The sequence below is a fragment of the Diceros bicornis genome, chromosome 6 (genome assembly GCF_020826845.1).
Source record: "Diceros bicornis minor isolate mBicDic1 chromosome 6, mDicBic1.mat.cur, whole genome shotgun sequence".
Taxonomy (NCBI): Eukaryota; Metazoa; Chordata; class Mammalia; order Perissodactyla; family Rhinocerotidae; genus Diceros; species Diceros bicornis.
This window is the reverse complement of record NC_080745.1, coordinates 94,674,549-94,692,985: the sequence shown is the minus strand read 5'-3', so window position 1 is coordinate 94,692,985 and position 18,437 is coordinate 94,674,549. Positions and strand designations below refer to the sequence as shown.

At 54.0% G+C, this 18,437-nt stretch overlaps 1 protein-coding gene across 2 annotated transcripts in view; it reads right to left on the bottom strand.

The window, feature by feature from the left end:
* The window catches only part of INPP5A (inositol polyphosphate-5-phosphatase A), a 236,041-nt gene that overhangs the window by 115,702 nt on the left and 101,902 nt on the right, over positions 1 to 18,437 (bottom strand). For both annotated transcript variants that reach the window (XM_058544330.1, XM_058544331.1), the window contains exon 4: positions 16,854 to 16,941. In XM_058544330.1, the coding sequence (XP_058400313.1) occupies positions 16,854 to 16,941 (88 nt within the window). The remainder of the gene's footprint in view (positions 1 to 16,853; positions 16,942 to 18,437) is intronic.

The following is an 18,437-nucleotide window of genomic DNA, read 5'->3' as shown; positions in this document are numbered from 1 at the left end:
CAGAACTATTCCCACTCCCCCCCCACCCAGCCCCGCTCACAGTAGCCTCAGGGCACCAAGGCACAAACTCCCACACCACCTCCTGTCCACACCCTGCACCTCCCCCTCCTGCAAGTCTTCTTTGGGGTCACCATTAAGAGAAGGAATCTCTTCCCCTTAAGTTTTTTTTTAAGTTGATCAAAAAAATCTCAGTTCTGCAAGGCTTATTATGAAAAATAGCAGTTCCCCGATCATTTCAATTTTCTACTCCCCAGAGGCAATTACTTTCTCGTAATTGTTCTCTTTTGGTATTTACCTCCATATTTCTAAAGCTTATATTGCTACTTCGTGATTTTCTAGTTTTCAACATTAGCTATTGATTTTTCCACGGTGAAAGATGAGGATTTCACTCCCTTACACTATCTTTCCCCTTCACTCACGTCAGACACACACACACTATTCCTGATCCCCATCTTCTGGATGTAATCACATTTTTACTTAAATTAACAATCAGTATTTATACCATTATAACTTTGAAAATGCTCTTCACAATAGAACCACTTATTATACTACGATTGCTTTTCCTCTCTTAAACAACTGTTTGTTTTCCCTGCAGTTCATTACTGCCTTCCTTTTCTGTTAAGTAAGTTCTTTAATACATACCATAATCCCTCCACACACTCTCCAAATCTCATCTCAGGATGTCTCAACACATCACATAACCTATCAACTTCACTTCTCGGAGAATCTCTCTTAGAAACTTAACCAGCTGCGTGAGTGCTCCCTGGCCTGGTACATGGTCATCCTCCTGGGATCTCCCTTCACCACGGACCTGGGGATTCCCTTGAGAGTTGGGAATCAGGCCTAGCACACAGAAGCACACATCCGTGTTTCTAGAGTTGAATGGAAAGAGTATCAACTCTTCAGGCCCAGGAAGCCAGATAAAGCTCTATGCTAAGAGCCCACAGACCTCTGGTCAGAGCAGAGGTAACCAACACTGACGTCTGAACTCGGCTACCCACCCTCCAGGGAGCTGGTACATTCAAACCCCCGCTTCCTGGGTTTCCTGGATCCTGGTGTCTGCTCTTCTGGTAGAGCACCTCCTTACAGAAGTTTCCTGACAAAGGGTGCTGGGGACATAATTTTTTTTACATCTCAGGTGCCTGAAACACTCTTTGCACGTTTCCCTGCCCGTATGTTTACAGACTGGCTCTACGGGAACTCCCAGCACGTCAGAGGTTGAGGGCACTGCTCCTGCCTGTCTTCTGCCATCCAGGGCAGCGCTGGGAAGTGGGTGCCACTTGGGTCCCTGCTCCTTTGGCTGGAACTCACCCTCCCTCTCTTCCTTCAGTTGCCATGCAGGGCCTCACAGGCTGGGCTTCACAACCTCACCTCACTCAGCCACCAGCACGGGCTGTCTAGGCAGCCGCGGCCCCAGGAGCAGCAGGCGCAGGGGGTGGTCCAGGACCATGCGCCCCACAGCTGGCAGCAGGCCGTCCGCGAAGGGGCCCAGGAGGCGCGTCTCCGTGTTTACCGCGGCCTCCGCACAGACAACTGCCCCGCCAGAATGTTCTTCCCCTCCTTCCTTCCACAGCTCACTCCTGGCTCTTCAGGTTCCAACTAAAGGTCACCTGCTCAGAGCGGCCTGCTCTCGCCTCGTCTCCCTCAGGCCCCCCAGGCGCTCTTGGATGGCCCACGTGTTCACGTCAGGTTCTTCCCGCTTCGTAACCACACATTCGTGTATCTATCCCCTCGAGTCTGCACGCTCCACAGGGGCAGAGTCAAGTGTGCGTCACGTCACATGGAGCATGTCACGGGCAGCATATCAGCGTGTCCTGTGTCGAGCGCTATGTTGCATGCTGGGTAAGCATCTGCTCACTGGAGTCTGTAAGCCCCGGGGCAAAGAGCGTGAATGTGCCATGTGCAGCGTCGGTGTCACATGCAGCACGCTGTGTGTTGCGTGTTGTGTGGAGCCCAGCCGCCAGCAGGATTGCACTGTGCCCCGTCTGGCCGTGTGAGGGAGCCGCTGGACTGCTCTCCTCCCCGCTTCCCTGTGAAAGGAGGCTAAGGGCAGGCCAGCCCACAAGCTGTGAGTCTGATGGGCAGAGGTGGTCACAGGGCCTGGGCAGTGCCAGGGGTGACCCTACTTCTCAGTGCTCTGGGCTCCGGCCTCGCACCTGCGTGGGCGTCCTCTCCCAGTAGAAGACGAGCTCCTCTCCTGTTTCTGCTACGCCCGCCGCACCACCAATACAGAACATGCACGCACAAAGCGGGACCCGACCAAGGTTTGCTGAGTGAGTGAACGAATGTCTCGACTGATTGCTGAGATGGAAATGCTGTTCCAGATCCTCGAGAAATCTGAGCACAGTCATCCTTCAAACCTCACCCTAGACAGCAGAGCCTTCTGGATCAGTGTTGGAGATATACTCCACATGGACCTGTCGGCCACGCTGCTGACCAGCGCCCCACCTTCCTCACGGAGGCAGAGAACCTTCACACACAATCTCACAGTGGACGACCACAGCCAGCCCCCAGAGCCGAGGCCACAGCAGCTCTTTGCCTTTCCAGTTCTGGATTCTTCCAAGGCAATTCTGTCTTATTTTTGATTCTACCTACTTACAGAGGGCAACATGATGATTTGAGGTGTCTTTCTCAGTACCTCCTTGTCCTGGCAGAGGCACTGCTGTACCCTCGGCCCCAGGCCTCCATGCAGGCCCTCCCTGGGCCCATCAGCCCTGGCACGTGGGCTCTAGCAGCAGAGGTCAGGTGTGACTGCTCGTTTCCGAATCTCTGCAGCTCTGGTGCCCCGCAGCGGGCTCAGCACCCAGAGCACAGCACCCGTGTTCCTGCAGCCTAATGGAAAGGCTTCAACTCACCTTTGCACCTGGGAAGCTGTGCTGAGAACAGTGTCTGAGAAGAGCAGACCCCGGTTCCTGAGAAGGAAGCCTGCACTCGTGATCTCAGCTCTCTGCATCTGCCGAGGCACAAACGGACCTGCTCCTGGCAGGCCTGCAAGGGAACCTCCCGCAGCTGCCCCTCGGGCAGGCCTCTCCAGTCCTTGGTGAGGAAACGGAGGGGCAGTGTTCTAGAACTTCTTAATGCAGTCAGCAAGCCTCCCGTGTGCATTTGTAGGGTGCACCATCCTTCTAAGACATGTGTTCTCACCTGAAACATTGCTTCTAGAGGTGGAAATGGTTCCCAAAGCAGAGAGGTGAGTACCAGTGCTCCAGAAAAGAGCATACGGCCAGAAAATATGACTACAGAACCGGACATTCATGGATATCTGGCACTCTGAGACAAGCTCTCTGCTGGGGAGCGGTCATTTTGGTCCCAGGAGAGCTGGTCACATGCCCAGAATGATGAGTTTGCTCACTCCTCCCACACGAAACCTTGGAGCAAGGTGACATTTCCAACAGGGCCAACGCCACACCCAGGGGGGCCTTCACAGTCGCTCACTTCCACGTCCTCCTCATCCCACCCCTGCTCCCGAACCAGGATGGAAAAAAGCAGTTCCTTCCTCCACGACCCCGCAGCCCTCCCAGACAGGCCCGCCTAGACCCCTGGGGGCACTGGACCCTGTCAAGAGACCCAGCGACGACCCACCAACTATGCCCCAGCTAGGGGCCCTCCTTCCCTCTGGCCAGCACACCAGCCACTCTCAGAAATGTCTGTCAACCTTCCTGACCTGTCCTGACCTTGGTCGGTCAGAATCCCAAGCTCTCGTGCCTCGGAAGCACTGAAGCAGCTTCTCTGCCGTGGGCTCAAGTCTGAGTAACCACAGAGAAGCCTCCACAGCCCTCGGCCTCTTCCTCCATCCAGTGAGAGTGACTGGAGCAGCGCACAGAGCACTGCACGTGTGTGTGCCATGTGACTGCACCTCTTCTCACCACCACTCTTTGCATCGACAACGGGACAGCACACACAGAAAACATCTGCCGCTGCTTCTCACAGATCACGAGCAGGCCCCCAGCAGGCACACGGCGGGCCCTCCCGACACCCAGGGGGACAGGGCGGGCCCTCCCGACACCCAGGGGGACAGGATGGGCCCTCTCGACACTAAGGGGCACACGTGGGCCCTCGTGACATTGAGAACCCAAAGCGTGGAGCGAGCCAAGGAGTGCTAGTGTTCCCTGAGAGCCCCAGGCACAGCCCCCTTCTCCCTCCCACCCCCGTGGCCCAGCCTGGGCAGACTCTAGGCCTGGCAGCTTTGCATGCTGGGCATCAGTGAATGCGAAATGGTCACAAGGCACCTTGACTCTCATGGGAGCAGGACAAGCCACATTTTAAGTCCCATGTCTTCCCAGGGAGACTGGCCCCCACAAACCATCACATAGAAGTGGCTGCCCCACCATCTCCTCTGTCGTTCCCAAGCTGCCACTGGCACCGTACCTCCGTTTTCCTGCCAGCCCACGTGGACCCACACTGAGCAGTGAAGGGGACTCGGCCCAGCTTTCAGGGGCCTCCTGAAGGGAGAGCTCTCCAGAAGTGCATGGTTCAGTGTCTCCTCGCACCCAGGAAGAACCATAGCATTGCTGACTCGAGCCAGCCCACGCCACTCGGCCCGGCTGCGGGCAGCTCACAGACCCTGGGGTCTCAGCCCTGTTGGGTAAGGGCATTTGCAGAAGTCCTGGAGGGCTCCACCCCCTCACCCCGGCCCGCAGCCAGGACACACCCAACATGTCCTCAGAATGCACGGAGCCGGATAAAATTAACCTTGTGGCAACTGTCCTCCCCGTCTGATAGCCCAACATCAGCTCATCTGTTAGAGGAAATAAAAAGAGTCAAGCCTAAATGTATAAAAAATTATGATGGAAGCCCTCAATGAGGCAGGGACTGCAAGCTCATTGAGTCAAAAATCAATCAATCAATGAGTGAGTGGATTAGGAGCACCTCATAAGCCCCAAAGAAATAATTTGCCCAAACACTGGGATTTAACAGTGGAGGACCAAATTCCAACACTTTTAGGAAGTAAATAATGAAAAATCAATTCAAAGAAAAAACAGATCAAGAACCCTGGCCTCTGATGTGCCAACATTTATTGCTGAATCCCACTTCTCAGCTGACCCGAAAACTTCGGAAGGTGTTTATTTACTTTCAGCACCTTCCCGGGATCAATATTTTTAATTTGGATCCGAGTTATTATTTTTCACATCACAGCAGCGGGAGCGGAGTAAAGTGGCTCATATTTTAGTGCTAAAAAGATCGATATGACAGTTTCACCTTCACTGCAGCCCCCTGCCGCTGCCCGGCCGCACATCACCGCGTCCCGCGGGGCTGCAGGTGCCGCAGAGGGGAGCGGGTCGTTACCCCGCCAGCAGAGCAGACAGCCGTGATTTAGCTGAGCACGGGGGGCCCGGTGCCCTCAGAAAACCAATCTTGCTTCTCTCACTTTATCAGGCCTGTCTGGACCCACAGGCAGGGAGCGGAGGCAGGGAGACGGCCGGGGCAGGAAGGGAGTCATTCCTAAAGCAGATGAGGTCCCTCATCAGAAACGCATTTGCCTTCCTTTCCTTTTCTTGGACCAAAGAACACCAGTAAACTCCATTAATTTTCCATAAATTTCCCCTAAAATCTGATTCAGGAGAGCAGAGAGGGGGAGAAGGGCAGATCACGGAGGGGGAGGACAAGAGAGGCATGGAGGGCGTCTCCTGGGAAGGAGCACAGTTTCTGGCCTGCCCCGCCTTCGGTCGCACCAGGGCCACCAGGGAGCAGGGGAGGGGCCCCAGAACCAAGATGGAAAGGAGCAGCTGCCACTCCACCTCACCCCCCAGCAGACGCCGGGCGGAGCAGGCCCTGCTCTCCCTGAAAAGCAGGACCACCAAGGCCAACGCAGGGCCCTCCCAGCTTGTGCTCCCTCCGAGGACCCTCCTTCTCAGCAGTGCAAACACGGGGTGGCGGGGGCAGGAGAGGAAGGAGGGCTCTGTTGGTAAGCAACAGTCAAGGTGTCCCGGGCCCAGAAGCCACCAGCATGGACAATGGAGTGGGAGTGTGGAGACACACGGCTCACACGGTGGGCTGACCCCTCCATGGCGTGGACAGACCCCTCCAGGGTGGGGACCGACCTCTCCAGGGCGTGGACTAACCCCTCCTGGGCGCCAGGGCCTACACCTGGGCCACAGGGTCTGACCACCAGTGAGGACGCCAACACAGGCCACTGCACTTTCCTGGGAACGGGAGCCTGCTGGACAGGCTGGGTTTGCAAAGCGAACCTTTTAGTCCTGGGAGGGGAGGAGCTTCCAGGAGGGGGTCCTGCAGGGGAGCAGCTGACCACCTTCTCCAGAAGTCAGAGAGGGTCACTTCTCCTGCCTGCTTCAATCTCACCCGGATGAGCAAGGCTGCACTCCAGGGAGACCTTGGTGTCCCTCAAGTTCGTGTCTGTGGATTTCCAGTTTGGGCTGCACTTTTTGCCTCACAGAAAATGAAACTCACCTGTGAGCCTCTTTCCAGGGACCAAATTAACCAAGGGATGAAGGTGTTGGCTGAGACCCTGGAAGGCAGGGGAGGACGGGGCCCAGGACACCTGGGGCAGTGAAGACGTTCATCTAGTCACGGCCTCAGAGCTTGGCGAGCCGGGGCTACAGCACCCCGGGCCTTCCTAGGGCCCCTGGGTGATGCTGAGTTCCAGGCGCTGAAGGACGCTGCCATGTCCCCGGTTTCAGGACCCCCTGCCCAGATGGAACCCCACTTTTAGAGTCTTGAGAGGAAGTCAGAACCACCACGTGTTAAGGCAACCCTGCGGTCACCAAAGCCTTTGGTGTACAGCACTCTCCACGGATCCCCTTTCCTCGAAGGAGAAAGAGGCTCCCGGGGGCCTAGTGCCCTGCTCTGGCCACCACGGCTTGAGAGCACTCACCCTTTAAAAGCCCCAGGCAAGCTCACAACTTCTGCTCTAACAAGAGGATTTCCTCCTCCTCGGACTGCCAGCCGCGGAAGGCACCAGCCTGGCGCCAACAGCAAGAACAGCTTCTGCCAGCCTGTCCTGCCTGTGCTCACGGCGCCCCAGAGGGCATGCCAAATTTACTCAACAGACCACCACACACAGCTCCAGGTCCAGCTCTGCAGACAGACGCTTCTGAGCTGACGTCTGGAAGAACAAGGACGACTGAAGGCAGCTGCCAGACCGGCCCTCCCGCAACAAACACGCTGGGGCTGCCCATGGGTGTGGCTGCAGCCACGGGAGGAACGAGGCCACAGCAACACGCAGCCATGCTCCTGCCACGCAGGGGACAGTCTGTGCTACCTGCACTCTGAGACGAGTGACTGTCCCCCTCACTTTTCCAGCCCAGCCATCTGAGCACAGGCGAGGGTTGGGGGTTCTGTGAGGTCCTGTCCCCAGCAGCCCTCATGCCCTGCAGCATGCAGACTGGCCTGGGCTTTCCAGGCCGCAGCCAGAACGCCCATGGCCTCCAGCTTCTCCATCGAGATATGGCCAGGTCTTCCTAGCACTGAGCCGATACTGTCGAGAGAAAAGCTGCTGCCTGACAAGCTCGTTCACCTGCGGCCTTACGTCCTAGGAGCACTGATGTCCCCAGAAAGGAAGGGCTCCCTGGGTACCAGCATTGGCCCGCACCTCCCTCCTCGGTGGCCCCTCTGTGCTGCATGGTGGGGACCCCTGGCCAGCCTGCATGTACTGCCTCAGGAGCCAGGTGACCCTCCCTTTTTCCTCTCCTCCCCCTCCTCTTCTTCCTCACAGGTAATCAGATGAGGGTCACCAGGTGAGGGGGAGGATGGGGTCACCAGGTGAGGGGACACTGGGTGGCCCCTGGCCGTGCTTCCTGGGGGCCTCCTCCAGCCTCAGAAAGCCCTGAATTTACACTGATACACACAGCCCACTCTCCTCCGTCCTCTGGGCCCCCAGGTCAGACAAATGACCAGCAGGAACAGTGAGAGCATCTCACTCTGTGATGTTTTACTCCTTTGCTCCAGTGAAACAAGACATGGAGGAAATTATACAAAAATAAATTTGCCATTTCTTCCTCATTCGGCCATTTTTGAAGCCAGAGTATAGGAAAGCCGTTACCTTTACATCTCCCATCGACGTGCAGGCTTTTCAGGCCGTAAGTGATGCGTTTTCTATGCTCCTCCGCGAGCTGGTGAAATGAGACACGTGATTCCTGTGCTATCAGCGCCTCCGATCAATGGACACTTGGAAACCGTGGAAAACTATGCCGGGCACTTGCTCAGTGTCAAGGCCTGCGTGGCCATCCTGGGCTGCTGCGAAGGTAACTGAGTGAATGTGTGACCAACACTGGGCGCCTAAGACCTTCTCAGCAGAGGTTCCTAGGAGGCAAATCCTGGAATGCCTTGAGTGGGAAGCATTTTCCAAGGGCCCAGGATGAAAGGCTGAAACCGGGAGTTGTGGCGAGAGCATTTCTGGAACCAGGGCAGTGCGCGCTCCTCTGCATGATGCTCGGTGTAATTCACACGGTCTTGAGGTCCCTCTGTGCAGGCACAGAGCTTGGCTGTCTCCTCCAGGGACCCTCCTCCCTGAGTCTGGCCCACCTCGCCTGGCAGGACCATGTGGCAACCCCCTGCACACCCTCTGGACGGACCCCTCAACTCCTTCCTGTGCTCCAGGGCCCAGCACCCATGGGGGATCGGGGGCACATGAGCATTGGGTCCCAGGAAGCCGGCACCATCTGAGGAAAGTCCCAGCCCACCTTGGAGCCCATCCGTGTAACTGAGAAGGTTTCTCTCAAGTGTTCCTGTACAGGTCACCATTCTGACAAAGTCACAAATTCACGTCACATGCCAGAGTACTAACGCTGTTCCACACGGGTTCCATCACTAAATGCAGTGATGTACAGCAGGTGTGCCAGCACTGTCCTCAGGAGCACGCATGACAGCAGCAGGGAGACAGGCACCAGGAAGGGGCAGGATGCACATACAGACACACAAACAGCCCCTTAGAGAAGGGAGAGCAGGGAGGAGTGAGGGAAGGAAGAGCCCCAGGAGGAGGTGAGGGTGGCGCTGTTGAACAGGGAGGTCCAGGCAGGCTCTCCTGGGGGAGCCAGCTCGTGGGCATCTGGGGAAGGAAGGAGTGCACAAGGAGGGCAGGGCTGGTGCAAAGGCCCAGGGATGGAAAGAAGGTGCAGGCACCTGGAGCGGTGTAGGAGGGGGAGAGCAGGAGGGGCTGAGGACGGAGGGTGCGGCAGGGCCGGCAGCCAGCTTCCTCTGAGACAACGGGGCCTGCCGGGTCAGCAGAACACAGCACCATCGCAGTCGGGGAGGAGGGACGACTGAACGACAGCAATGCCTCTGCTTCGTTTCGCTTTTCTGCGTTTGCACATGTTCTACAAGGCGCAGGTGTCTGTGGACAGCGAGGTTCAGCCAGGCGTGCAGAGCGGGGGCTGCTGCTTCTCCACCTGACACTGCAGCGGCCCCAAGAACAACCGGTCTCGTCCCAGGAGCAGCGGCACCCCACCACGTGATGGCCAGGAGGGACACCGGACAGGCCGCAGGGAGCAGGCCGTTGGACCTTACGGGTCCCCGGGGCAGGGAAGGGTGGCACACTTCCAGGAAGTCTCCTCTTCCTGCTCTCAGTGAGTCCAGCACCATAAACGCTACCCTCTTCTGTGAGGGAACCTAGCGTTTTATTTACCGTGTGATGTGAATAGAACTAGAGCTTTAAAACTTGCTGATGATTAAAACCGGAACATCTTCGTTCTTTTTGGGCAAATACAAAAACATTAGTGGGATGTTAAAACATAAACGTCTGCCAGGATACAGAAGGCATTTAACATTTGATCGTGGAAAACACCAAACATTCGCTTCCCTTGAGAAAGCGTCAGGGCATCTGCTGGGTGTTGGGCCGGGTGACAGCGGCATCGGCACAGTGCCCACTTGAGACCGAGTCCTTCCTCTGCTGGGTACCAGCCATCTTCTCCAGACCCTGGGCACAGAGAAGTCCAGGTCCTCCCAGGCAGCCCTGGGCAGAGGCCTGGGCCTGGGAAGGCAGGCGCCTCAGGGGATGCAGGCTCACTCCTTGTGGGATCTTTCTTTGCTACCACATGGCTTCCAGTACACCCCTGCCCTGCCTTCACCCCACCTCCCCAACTCTGCCCTGGATGAACCCACCGCGTCTTCCCAATCTCCAAATGTGGGGGCCCCAAGGCTCAGGAGCCCCAGACTTGGACTCTCCTGCAGCTCACGCCTGGGGCATCTGGCAAAATCTGTGGTCTTATATAAGTCTAGACACCGATGGCCTCAAATCGTGTCTTGAGCTGGCGTTCTCTCTTGAGTTTGCAATGGTGCATCCACGGCCTCTGGATCCTCCCTGGGAGGGCCAAGGGGCGTCCACGTCTAATCCACACTTGAGTCCTGGCTCCTCTCGCCCCTAGGACCCCTACCCCTCCTGGACTCAGAATAGGTTTCCTGAGCACCCAGTATGTGCTGGTGCAACTCCAGGCTCTGGGCCAGAGCTGCACACACAGAGCTGCTGCTCTCAGGGAGTCTGAACTTGGGGAGGAAGACAGCCAGCCATCACAACATCAGGAGTGGCCACTGCCACTAGGAAAGGGCCGGGGGCACTTAGGGGCCCTGGACACAGACTGTGAGCTCCCGGCCGTCCTGCCCAGCTCACATGTAGCTGTGTCAACACCCTGGGCCAGAGTCCTCAGTCCACCCCGTGAGGGACATTCAAACAAGTTTCCATGAACAGGACAGGCCTGGCCTCCCAGGGCCAATATCAATACGCAAGTCTGGCAGTGCCTCTGAAGGCACAGGCTTCCAACACCCAAATGTAGGGGGAAAATGCAGGCAGGCAATGACCCGGCCAGCGGCGAAGGCCCTAGAGAGAGGGACACTGCCCAGGGGATGGCCAGTGGGGGCTGGTCTGTCTTCTCAGGCCCATAGTAGACCAGATGAGCCTTCTGCTTAAGTAAATGGCCACTCAGGATGGCTCTTATGAGCAAATAAAATTTAACATAATCATTTTTTTTAAGTCTAAAAATTGCCCTCTGAGTACCTCAAAATGCTGCTTTGGTGCCATCTCCTGGTGAAGATGTGCATCTGCAGGCTCCTGCCTCTGTCTGCAGCCTCCCCACACCACAGCCCCCCAGGCCCAAAGCCCCCAGGCCCAGGCTGAAGCCCCTCCAGGCCCGCAGCCCCCCCGCAGGCCTGAAGCCCCCCCAGGCCGTCAACCCCCCAAGGGCACACAGCTCCCCCAGTCCTGCAGCCCCCCGCTCCCCCGCCCCAGCCTGCAGCTCCTCTGTTGCTGTGTGTGCAGCAACCCCCCAAAGGCACACAGCTCCCCCAGTCCTGCAGCCCCCCGCTCCCCGCCCCCAGCCTGCAGCTCCTCTGTTGCTGTGTGTGCAGCACCCCCATCGTCACGTTCACGCGCCAGGTGCAGCTTCAAGGTTCAGCTTCTTTCTGGGAACAGGCCGCTATTCTCTGAGCCCTATTAATGCCTGTGACAGCATTTATGTACAAGATAAATTCATTTCAATTTCCTTTCTCAATTAATGGCCTATTATTTGAACCACACTCAGCTAAAAATATTGCTCCAATACCATTAATCTTGTAAAAATTAAATTTTCCTCCCTCTGACGGCCAGAGGCCAACAGGCTGGGGTGGGAGGGTGGCCACATGGCTGGCCACTGCTGCCCAGCCCTGCCCAGGACCCCACGAGTGCAGGGTCCCCTCTCCCAGGAGGTCCAGAGGCCCCAGCAAGGGCAGTTCCACACACAACACACGGAGGGGGCGATGGATGAGCACAACAGCGGCAGCGCTCCAGGGGCCCCAGGGTCAAGCAGGATTTTATTGCAAACTATTACCCTCTCAGTCACAAGGCGGGGATGACAAACGCACATCTCTCCCTGAGCCAACTCTGGGACGAGCTCCAGACAAAGAGTCTGGAGCATCACTGACCACTTCCCACCTACCAAACATGGCTGTCCCAGTTATCCAACTGGCCACTGACACAAGCGCACAGGACCGTGGCTGTAGGGGAGGACCGCCAGGCGGACGGACCCTGAAAAGGAAGCCAGGCCACAGGCACCGCCAGACTGACAGAGAGCTACCTGGCACGCACCACGCCCTCTGTGGGCAGCGTCTCCTACATTCTGTCCAGCACTGTGGATGCCTGAAGACACAGACTCCGGGCCTTTGCACCTGGGCTTGTCCCTGAGTCCCATACGGTGCGCTGGGCAGCTCCTTCTGCCCCCAAGCCAGGGTCAGTCCTGCCCAGTGAGGTGCCACCTGCGAGTGCTGTCTCAGGCTGGAACCAAGCAGGATGGCCATGTTACCAACTACAGTGCCATTACTGTATTGATGACCAAGAGAGGAAAATGCTGCCAATTCTAACTGTGAGATGCCATGAATGGTAGAGGCACCCTGGTTTCAGATGTTTTAAACTTGAAAATCCATGCAGTGAAGAATGGACAAGATGTAATATTATCGTTAAGTACTTCAACAGACCAACAGGATGGCAAGATGCTCATGGGGTGCGAGCGTGGGCTCCAGCCTCTGTTCACGCGAGCCCTGGAGGTGGAGCTGCCTTCACTGAACACCCCGGGCCACGTCATCTGTGGTGGTTGCAGGGTGCAGACTCTTCCGTCGCACGGCTGCTCCACAGTGCAAAAATCTCTAACTCTGGGTATTTAAAGTTACTTCCAATTTTTGCTATCAAGTAATTTTGGGTGACCATCCTCATACACAAGTGTTTGCACTGAATATTTCTTCAGTGAAATTGCTACATTTTGGGAATACTTGCTTTTCATTGCAAATTGTGAAATGACATTTTGAGATAAATCTCAAGGGATGAAGCAAGACCAAAGTGGACTCTCTTCACCCTGATGCTCCTCCCGCATTCAACCATTTGTCTTTTCAGCCAACTCAACGTTTGGGCTGGAGGAGAAAAGCAATTACGATGCCAGCATGTAAAGATATGTGACACAAAGCAGACCACGGAGAACTAGAAAAGTGAGCATTTGAGAAAGATATGGAAAACGTCCACAGAGCTGTGTATGTGAGAGAAAGAGACAGAGAGAGGGAGGGAGGGGGAGACACCAGCTCCAGCCATCAGGCCTTCTTTCCATGAGGCTGCAGCTTCTGTTCACAAGTGTCAAGGCCCCTGTAGCGCCCGGGGTGCATGGAGCCCTGCACGTCCCCTCCCGCCCCCATGGCGCTGAGGCGGGAGACGCCCGGCGGCAGTTTGTGCTGGTACTCTTTCCCTCAGCAGAGCGACAGCCTCAGCCCAGGAGAAAGGCCTGAATTCCACCTCGAGGACCCCAGCACCTCGGGCTCCATCCCCGGACACACCCTGTTCTGAGCCTCTGATCCACTGGGAAGGTTTGTCAGATTTGTTGATCATTTTAAGGAACTAGTTTGATTTCACTGATTTTCTCTACTATTTTATTTTCTATTCCACTGATTCTTGCTCTTATTATTTTCTTCCTTCTACTTGTTTTGGGTTAATTTGCTCTTTATTTTTAAAATTTCTAATGTAAGCACTGAATGCTATAAATTTCCCTCTACACACCACTTTAGGTACATCTCACAAATTCTGAAGATTTTCAGTTTGTTTTTCATGTAATTGGAAATACTTTCTAATTTCATTTGTGACATTCTCTTTGACTCATGGGGTATTTACAAGTTGGTTGTTTATTCCTGAATATTTGGGAATTTTCCAGATGTCGTTTTTGTTTACTTCTAATTTAATTCCTTTGTGGTCAGAGAACCTATCTTGTATGATTTCAACCTCTCACACATGTGCGGTTTGCCTTACGGCCCAGACTGCAATGTGTCGTGGTGAGCGCTCCACATCAACACACCAAGTCAGAGACTCATCCAGGCCTGGGAACAGCCTGTGGCCCAGCAGCCAGGGTGGAAGCACCAGAACACAGGCCTCAGGCAGAGCCCTTGGACAGGCGGCCCTCGGAGACGGACCTAAACTCCCCACCCGAAGGCTGCTTGGCACCTATCAGGAAAACCTTAAAAGCAAACCTCCCCTGTCTGAAAAAATCTCTGTCGAACGTTCACCTTCATTGTGAAAGATATTCTTGAGGAAACAGAGTGGAAGCCAACTCCTCCCTCCCCCGTCAGTGGCGTTCCCGTCCTCCGGCACAGGCCCTCCCTGAGGAGTCCTCTCGCTCCCGCCCCCGCCCCGTCGGTCTGCCTTTTCCTCTGGCTGTGCACGCTGCTCCTCTAGGTGGAGTGTCCCACAGACCTCAGTGAGGTCAAGCTGGCTGGTGGTGACTTCCTGTCCACCCACAGCAGCAGCTAATGAGAGAGGAGCGTCGGAACGCCCAGGCGGTAGACCTAGTTCTCCTTCAGTTCCCTCAGCGCTCACGCACACGTGGGTCCTGACACTGGGTACACACCGCACTCTTGAGGAACTGACCTCTTTATCCTCACGAAACGCCCCCTTCTCCCTGCCAACACTCCTCGTCCTGAAGTCTACACTGGTATTGACACGGCCACTCCTACTTCCTTTTAACTTATGTTTGCATGATGTATTTTTCTTCATCCCTTTACTTTTAAAATACCTGTGTCTTCGATTTAAAGGAGGCTGTGAAGACCTGAGGACAGTTTCCACAAGAGGAGGTGACCAACGACTGCTGGGACACGGCAGCTTTAATGAGAAAGTGGAGACGCAGGCAGAAACCAACCCCTCTGAGGATGATGGTGGCAGGGAGAGACCTGTTATATAACCTGTTTTCAGCAATCTCATCATGATGTGCCATGGGATGCAATGTTTATTCTGCTTGAAGCTTGTTACAGTAATTGGATCTATGAGTTCATACATTTCATCAAATTTTGAAAATTTGGGGCCGGCCCAGTGGTGCAGCAGTTAAGTGCATGCACTCCGCTTCGGCGGCCCGGGGTTCACGGGTTTGGATCCCGGGCATGCACCAACGCACCACTTGTCAAGCCATGCTGTGGTGGTGTCCCATATAAAATAGAGGAAAATGGGCACGGATGCTTGCCCAGGGCCAGTCTTCCTCAGCAAAAAATAAAAAAGGAGGAGGATTAGCGTCAGATGTTAGCTCAGGGCTGGTCTTCCTCACACACAGAAAAAAAAAACAAACAGAAATTTTGAAAATTTTCAGCCATTACTTCTTCAAGTATTCGTCCATTTCCTCCTCCCTCTCCTGGGACTCCGCTGTCACTTGGTCAGACCATTAGATCTTATACCACAGGGCAGTGACGTTCTAATAACGTTTGTTTCTCTATGTATTTTATTTTGAATAGTTTCTATTGCCATGTCCTCGAGTTCAATTAACTTTTCTTTTCTTCTATAGTGTCTAACCTGCTGTTAACCCCAACTAGTGTATTTTTAGTTCCAGATACTCTATTTTTTCATCTGAATAAGTCTTGCTTGGGAAAAGCAGGAAGATGGGTCATAGCAGAGGGAAGTGTGCAAGTCAAGGGAAGAAGTGTTTTCATCCAAAGGAGGAGCTGAGAGGAGTCAGCCAGCAAGGAGAAGGTAGACAGGCAGAGGAGAGAGGGAGGGGGCTGTGTCCAACCTCAGGGGACGAGGGCCGACACCAGTGCAGCAGGGGGGTAGAGGACCAAGCACAGCAGGCCAGCGGTGAGGCCACCTGTGAACGGAGGGGGGTGGGCATGGAGGAGGGTCTGGAGGAGCTGCCAAGGAGAGGAGCAGAGGAAAGACACCAGGACGCAGGATCCTGCAGACATAGCTAAGGGTGGAGACATGAACCTGTAGTCAAGTGACTCTCTCAGTGACGGGAGGACATGACTTAACTGGCATCAGATGCCCCCAATTTAAAGACTGAAAACCGGCAGGTGCCTCGCTAACCCACAGGACAATCTCCATGATGCAGCCCCGGGGAGGGGGCATCTCTGCTCCTGCTGCATAGCACACTCTTCCCTGGCCCCAGCCCAGCCTCGGCACATGAGAGCCCACCGCTCCAAGCAGCTGGCAGACGGTGGCTGAACGCCTGCTGCACGCCAGGCTCCCGGCGCTGGGGGACGAGCTGAGGAGCAGGACCCACACTGCTGCTGCCTGCAGCAACGCCACGCATCGTGGAGAATACTGTCAAACAGGCACATGCAGCGATGGGATAGTGGGAGGGAAAGGACGCCAGGGGACAGAAAGCAGAGGAAAGCAAGCTAACACAGCTGCTTCAGGGCCTCCTAAGACACGGTGCTTGGGACATTATCCTCTGAACCCACAACCAGCTACTCAAAACCCGTCCAACATCTGCTTCTCCAAGAAGCCTCTGAGTCCCCTCCCCTACCCCGTGTCCATCCTGTGGCTGTCACGCCTCACTGGGACTGCCTTCCCAGGTGTCCAGTGTCCCTGCCAGACCAAGGACTCTTGAGGAGGAGGAACAGGTCTCTCCCAGCTCCATGGAGGGCTCTGTCCTGCTCCCCTGTAGCCAGCCGTTCTGGAGGCCACCTGACCCCTCTAGAGGGAGAGCCGGCCCCTCTGGAGGTCTGTCCAGGACTCCCAGGACTGGCTGAGCACAGAAGCAAGCCTGGTGGCACAGGCTCCTCTGCAGAGCAGATCCAGGGCTGGGTTTAAGCCCTCGTCTCTGTACACCCTAGAGCCCCCGACTCGCCCACTTCTCTTCCCACACACCATGGCCCTGGGCCTCCTTGGCTGTGTACTTCCCAACGTGCACGCAGGCCTCATCTATGCCAGCTGACAAGAAGCCAATCAAGGTGCCTTGCCAGGAGCAGCTGAGGCCCCTCATCTGCACTGTGCCCACCTCTCTGCTAGGCCAGCCATGGACTTGGACCACCCAACCGGCTGCAGAAGTGCAGTGAAATTTTAATTCAGGCACGATGGCATTATGCTGTGATAGAGAGCAGTCTACCCAATTCTCCTTACTTAATTAGGAGAAGGATGGCTTCAGCAGACACCCCATTTGTGTCATGCTTATTCTATGGAATGAAAGAACACTTACTGTAAAATGCTCCTGGGATTTGTAGTTTTCATCCAGGTAGACTCGAGCCCTATTGTAGTCTTTCATTGCATCACTTGATAGTAGTTCTCTGGAAGGAAAAAAGTGAGTCTTTAACGCAAAAGTCACACAGACACCTCACCATTTTACAGGCGTGTTTAGGAGGCACAGGATGTCGGCTAGGACACCATGTTTTACATCACCCTGAAAACACCACCCACCACACTGGAAGGAAGAGAGGGAGGGAGAGAAGGAAGGAGGGAAGAAAGGAAGGAGCCTGAAGGATCAACCTGACCCTCAAGCATCTTAACTGCCTGCAACAAACCCGAACATGGTTTAAAGGAAGAAAACAAGGTGCAGAGACCAAACAACACATCATTCATAATGTCTGGCATCACATCAAAAATTATTTGCCATGAAAAGAAGCAACAAAACGTGACTCACATCTACAAAAAAAGCTGTCAATGAAACAGACCTAGAAAGGACAGAAATGATGGAATCTGCTGAAAAGAACCTGGAAACAGCTGTTATAAATATGATCAAAGATTTAAAGGAAAACATAAACATAATGAGGAAAGACAGAAGATATAAAAACCATAAATGAAACTTCTGGAGCTGAAAATACAATATCAGAAACGAATTCACTGGATGGACCTAACAGTAGACTAAAACCTAAAAAAGAAAATATCAGTGACTAAAAGATACAGCAACAGAAACTACACAAACTGGAGAAAAGAGGAAAAATGAACTGAAAAGAATTAAAAGAGCTTAGGGACCTGTGCAATATCATCAAACAATCTAACGTCAGGAAATAGAGTCTGAGAATAAAAGAGAAGGGAAGGAGAAGAAAAACAATATTTAAAGAAATAGTGGACAAACTTTTTGCAAATCTGATTAAAATTATAAACCTACAGATTATAAAAGCTCAAAGAACCCCAAGTAAAATAAACACAAAGAGAATCAAACTAAAGCACAACATAATCAAGTTGCTGCAAACCAGCTAGAATGACAAAATCTAGCAGTCAGGGGAAAAAAGACACATTATATACAGAAAATTAAGATCACAACAATGGCTAAATTCTCATTAGAAACAATGCAATACAGAAGACAATGGAACAATGTCCTTAAAGTACTAAAAGAAAAAAAATTGACAAGCTAGAATTCTATTTACAACAAAAATATCTTTCAAAAGTGAAAACAAAGACTTTTTTCAGACAAACAAAAGCTAAGAGAATCCATCAGCTGCGGCTTGTGTGAAGCTAAATGTTAAAGAAAGCCCTCTGGCTGAAGGAAAATGACACCAGATAGAAACCTGAGTCAACACAAAGAATGAAGAGCATAGAAGTGATAGACGAACTGGTAAAAAATAAATGACATTTTCTCTCACTTTTTAATCTTTTTAAAATATAACAGATGCTTTAAAGCAAAAAGAACAACGTGTGTTGTGTACAGCAGAGGTAGGAGGAAAATCTAACATGGGCACGAGGACGGCAGGGCACGGAAAGAGCGTGGTGTGAGCCCGTACGTGGACACAAAGCCGTGTGGTTCTGCTGGACGCATGGAGCACGCCTCCTTCCACGCACCTGC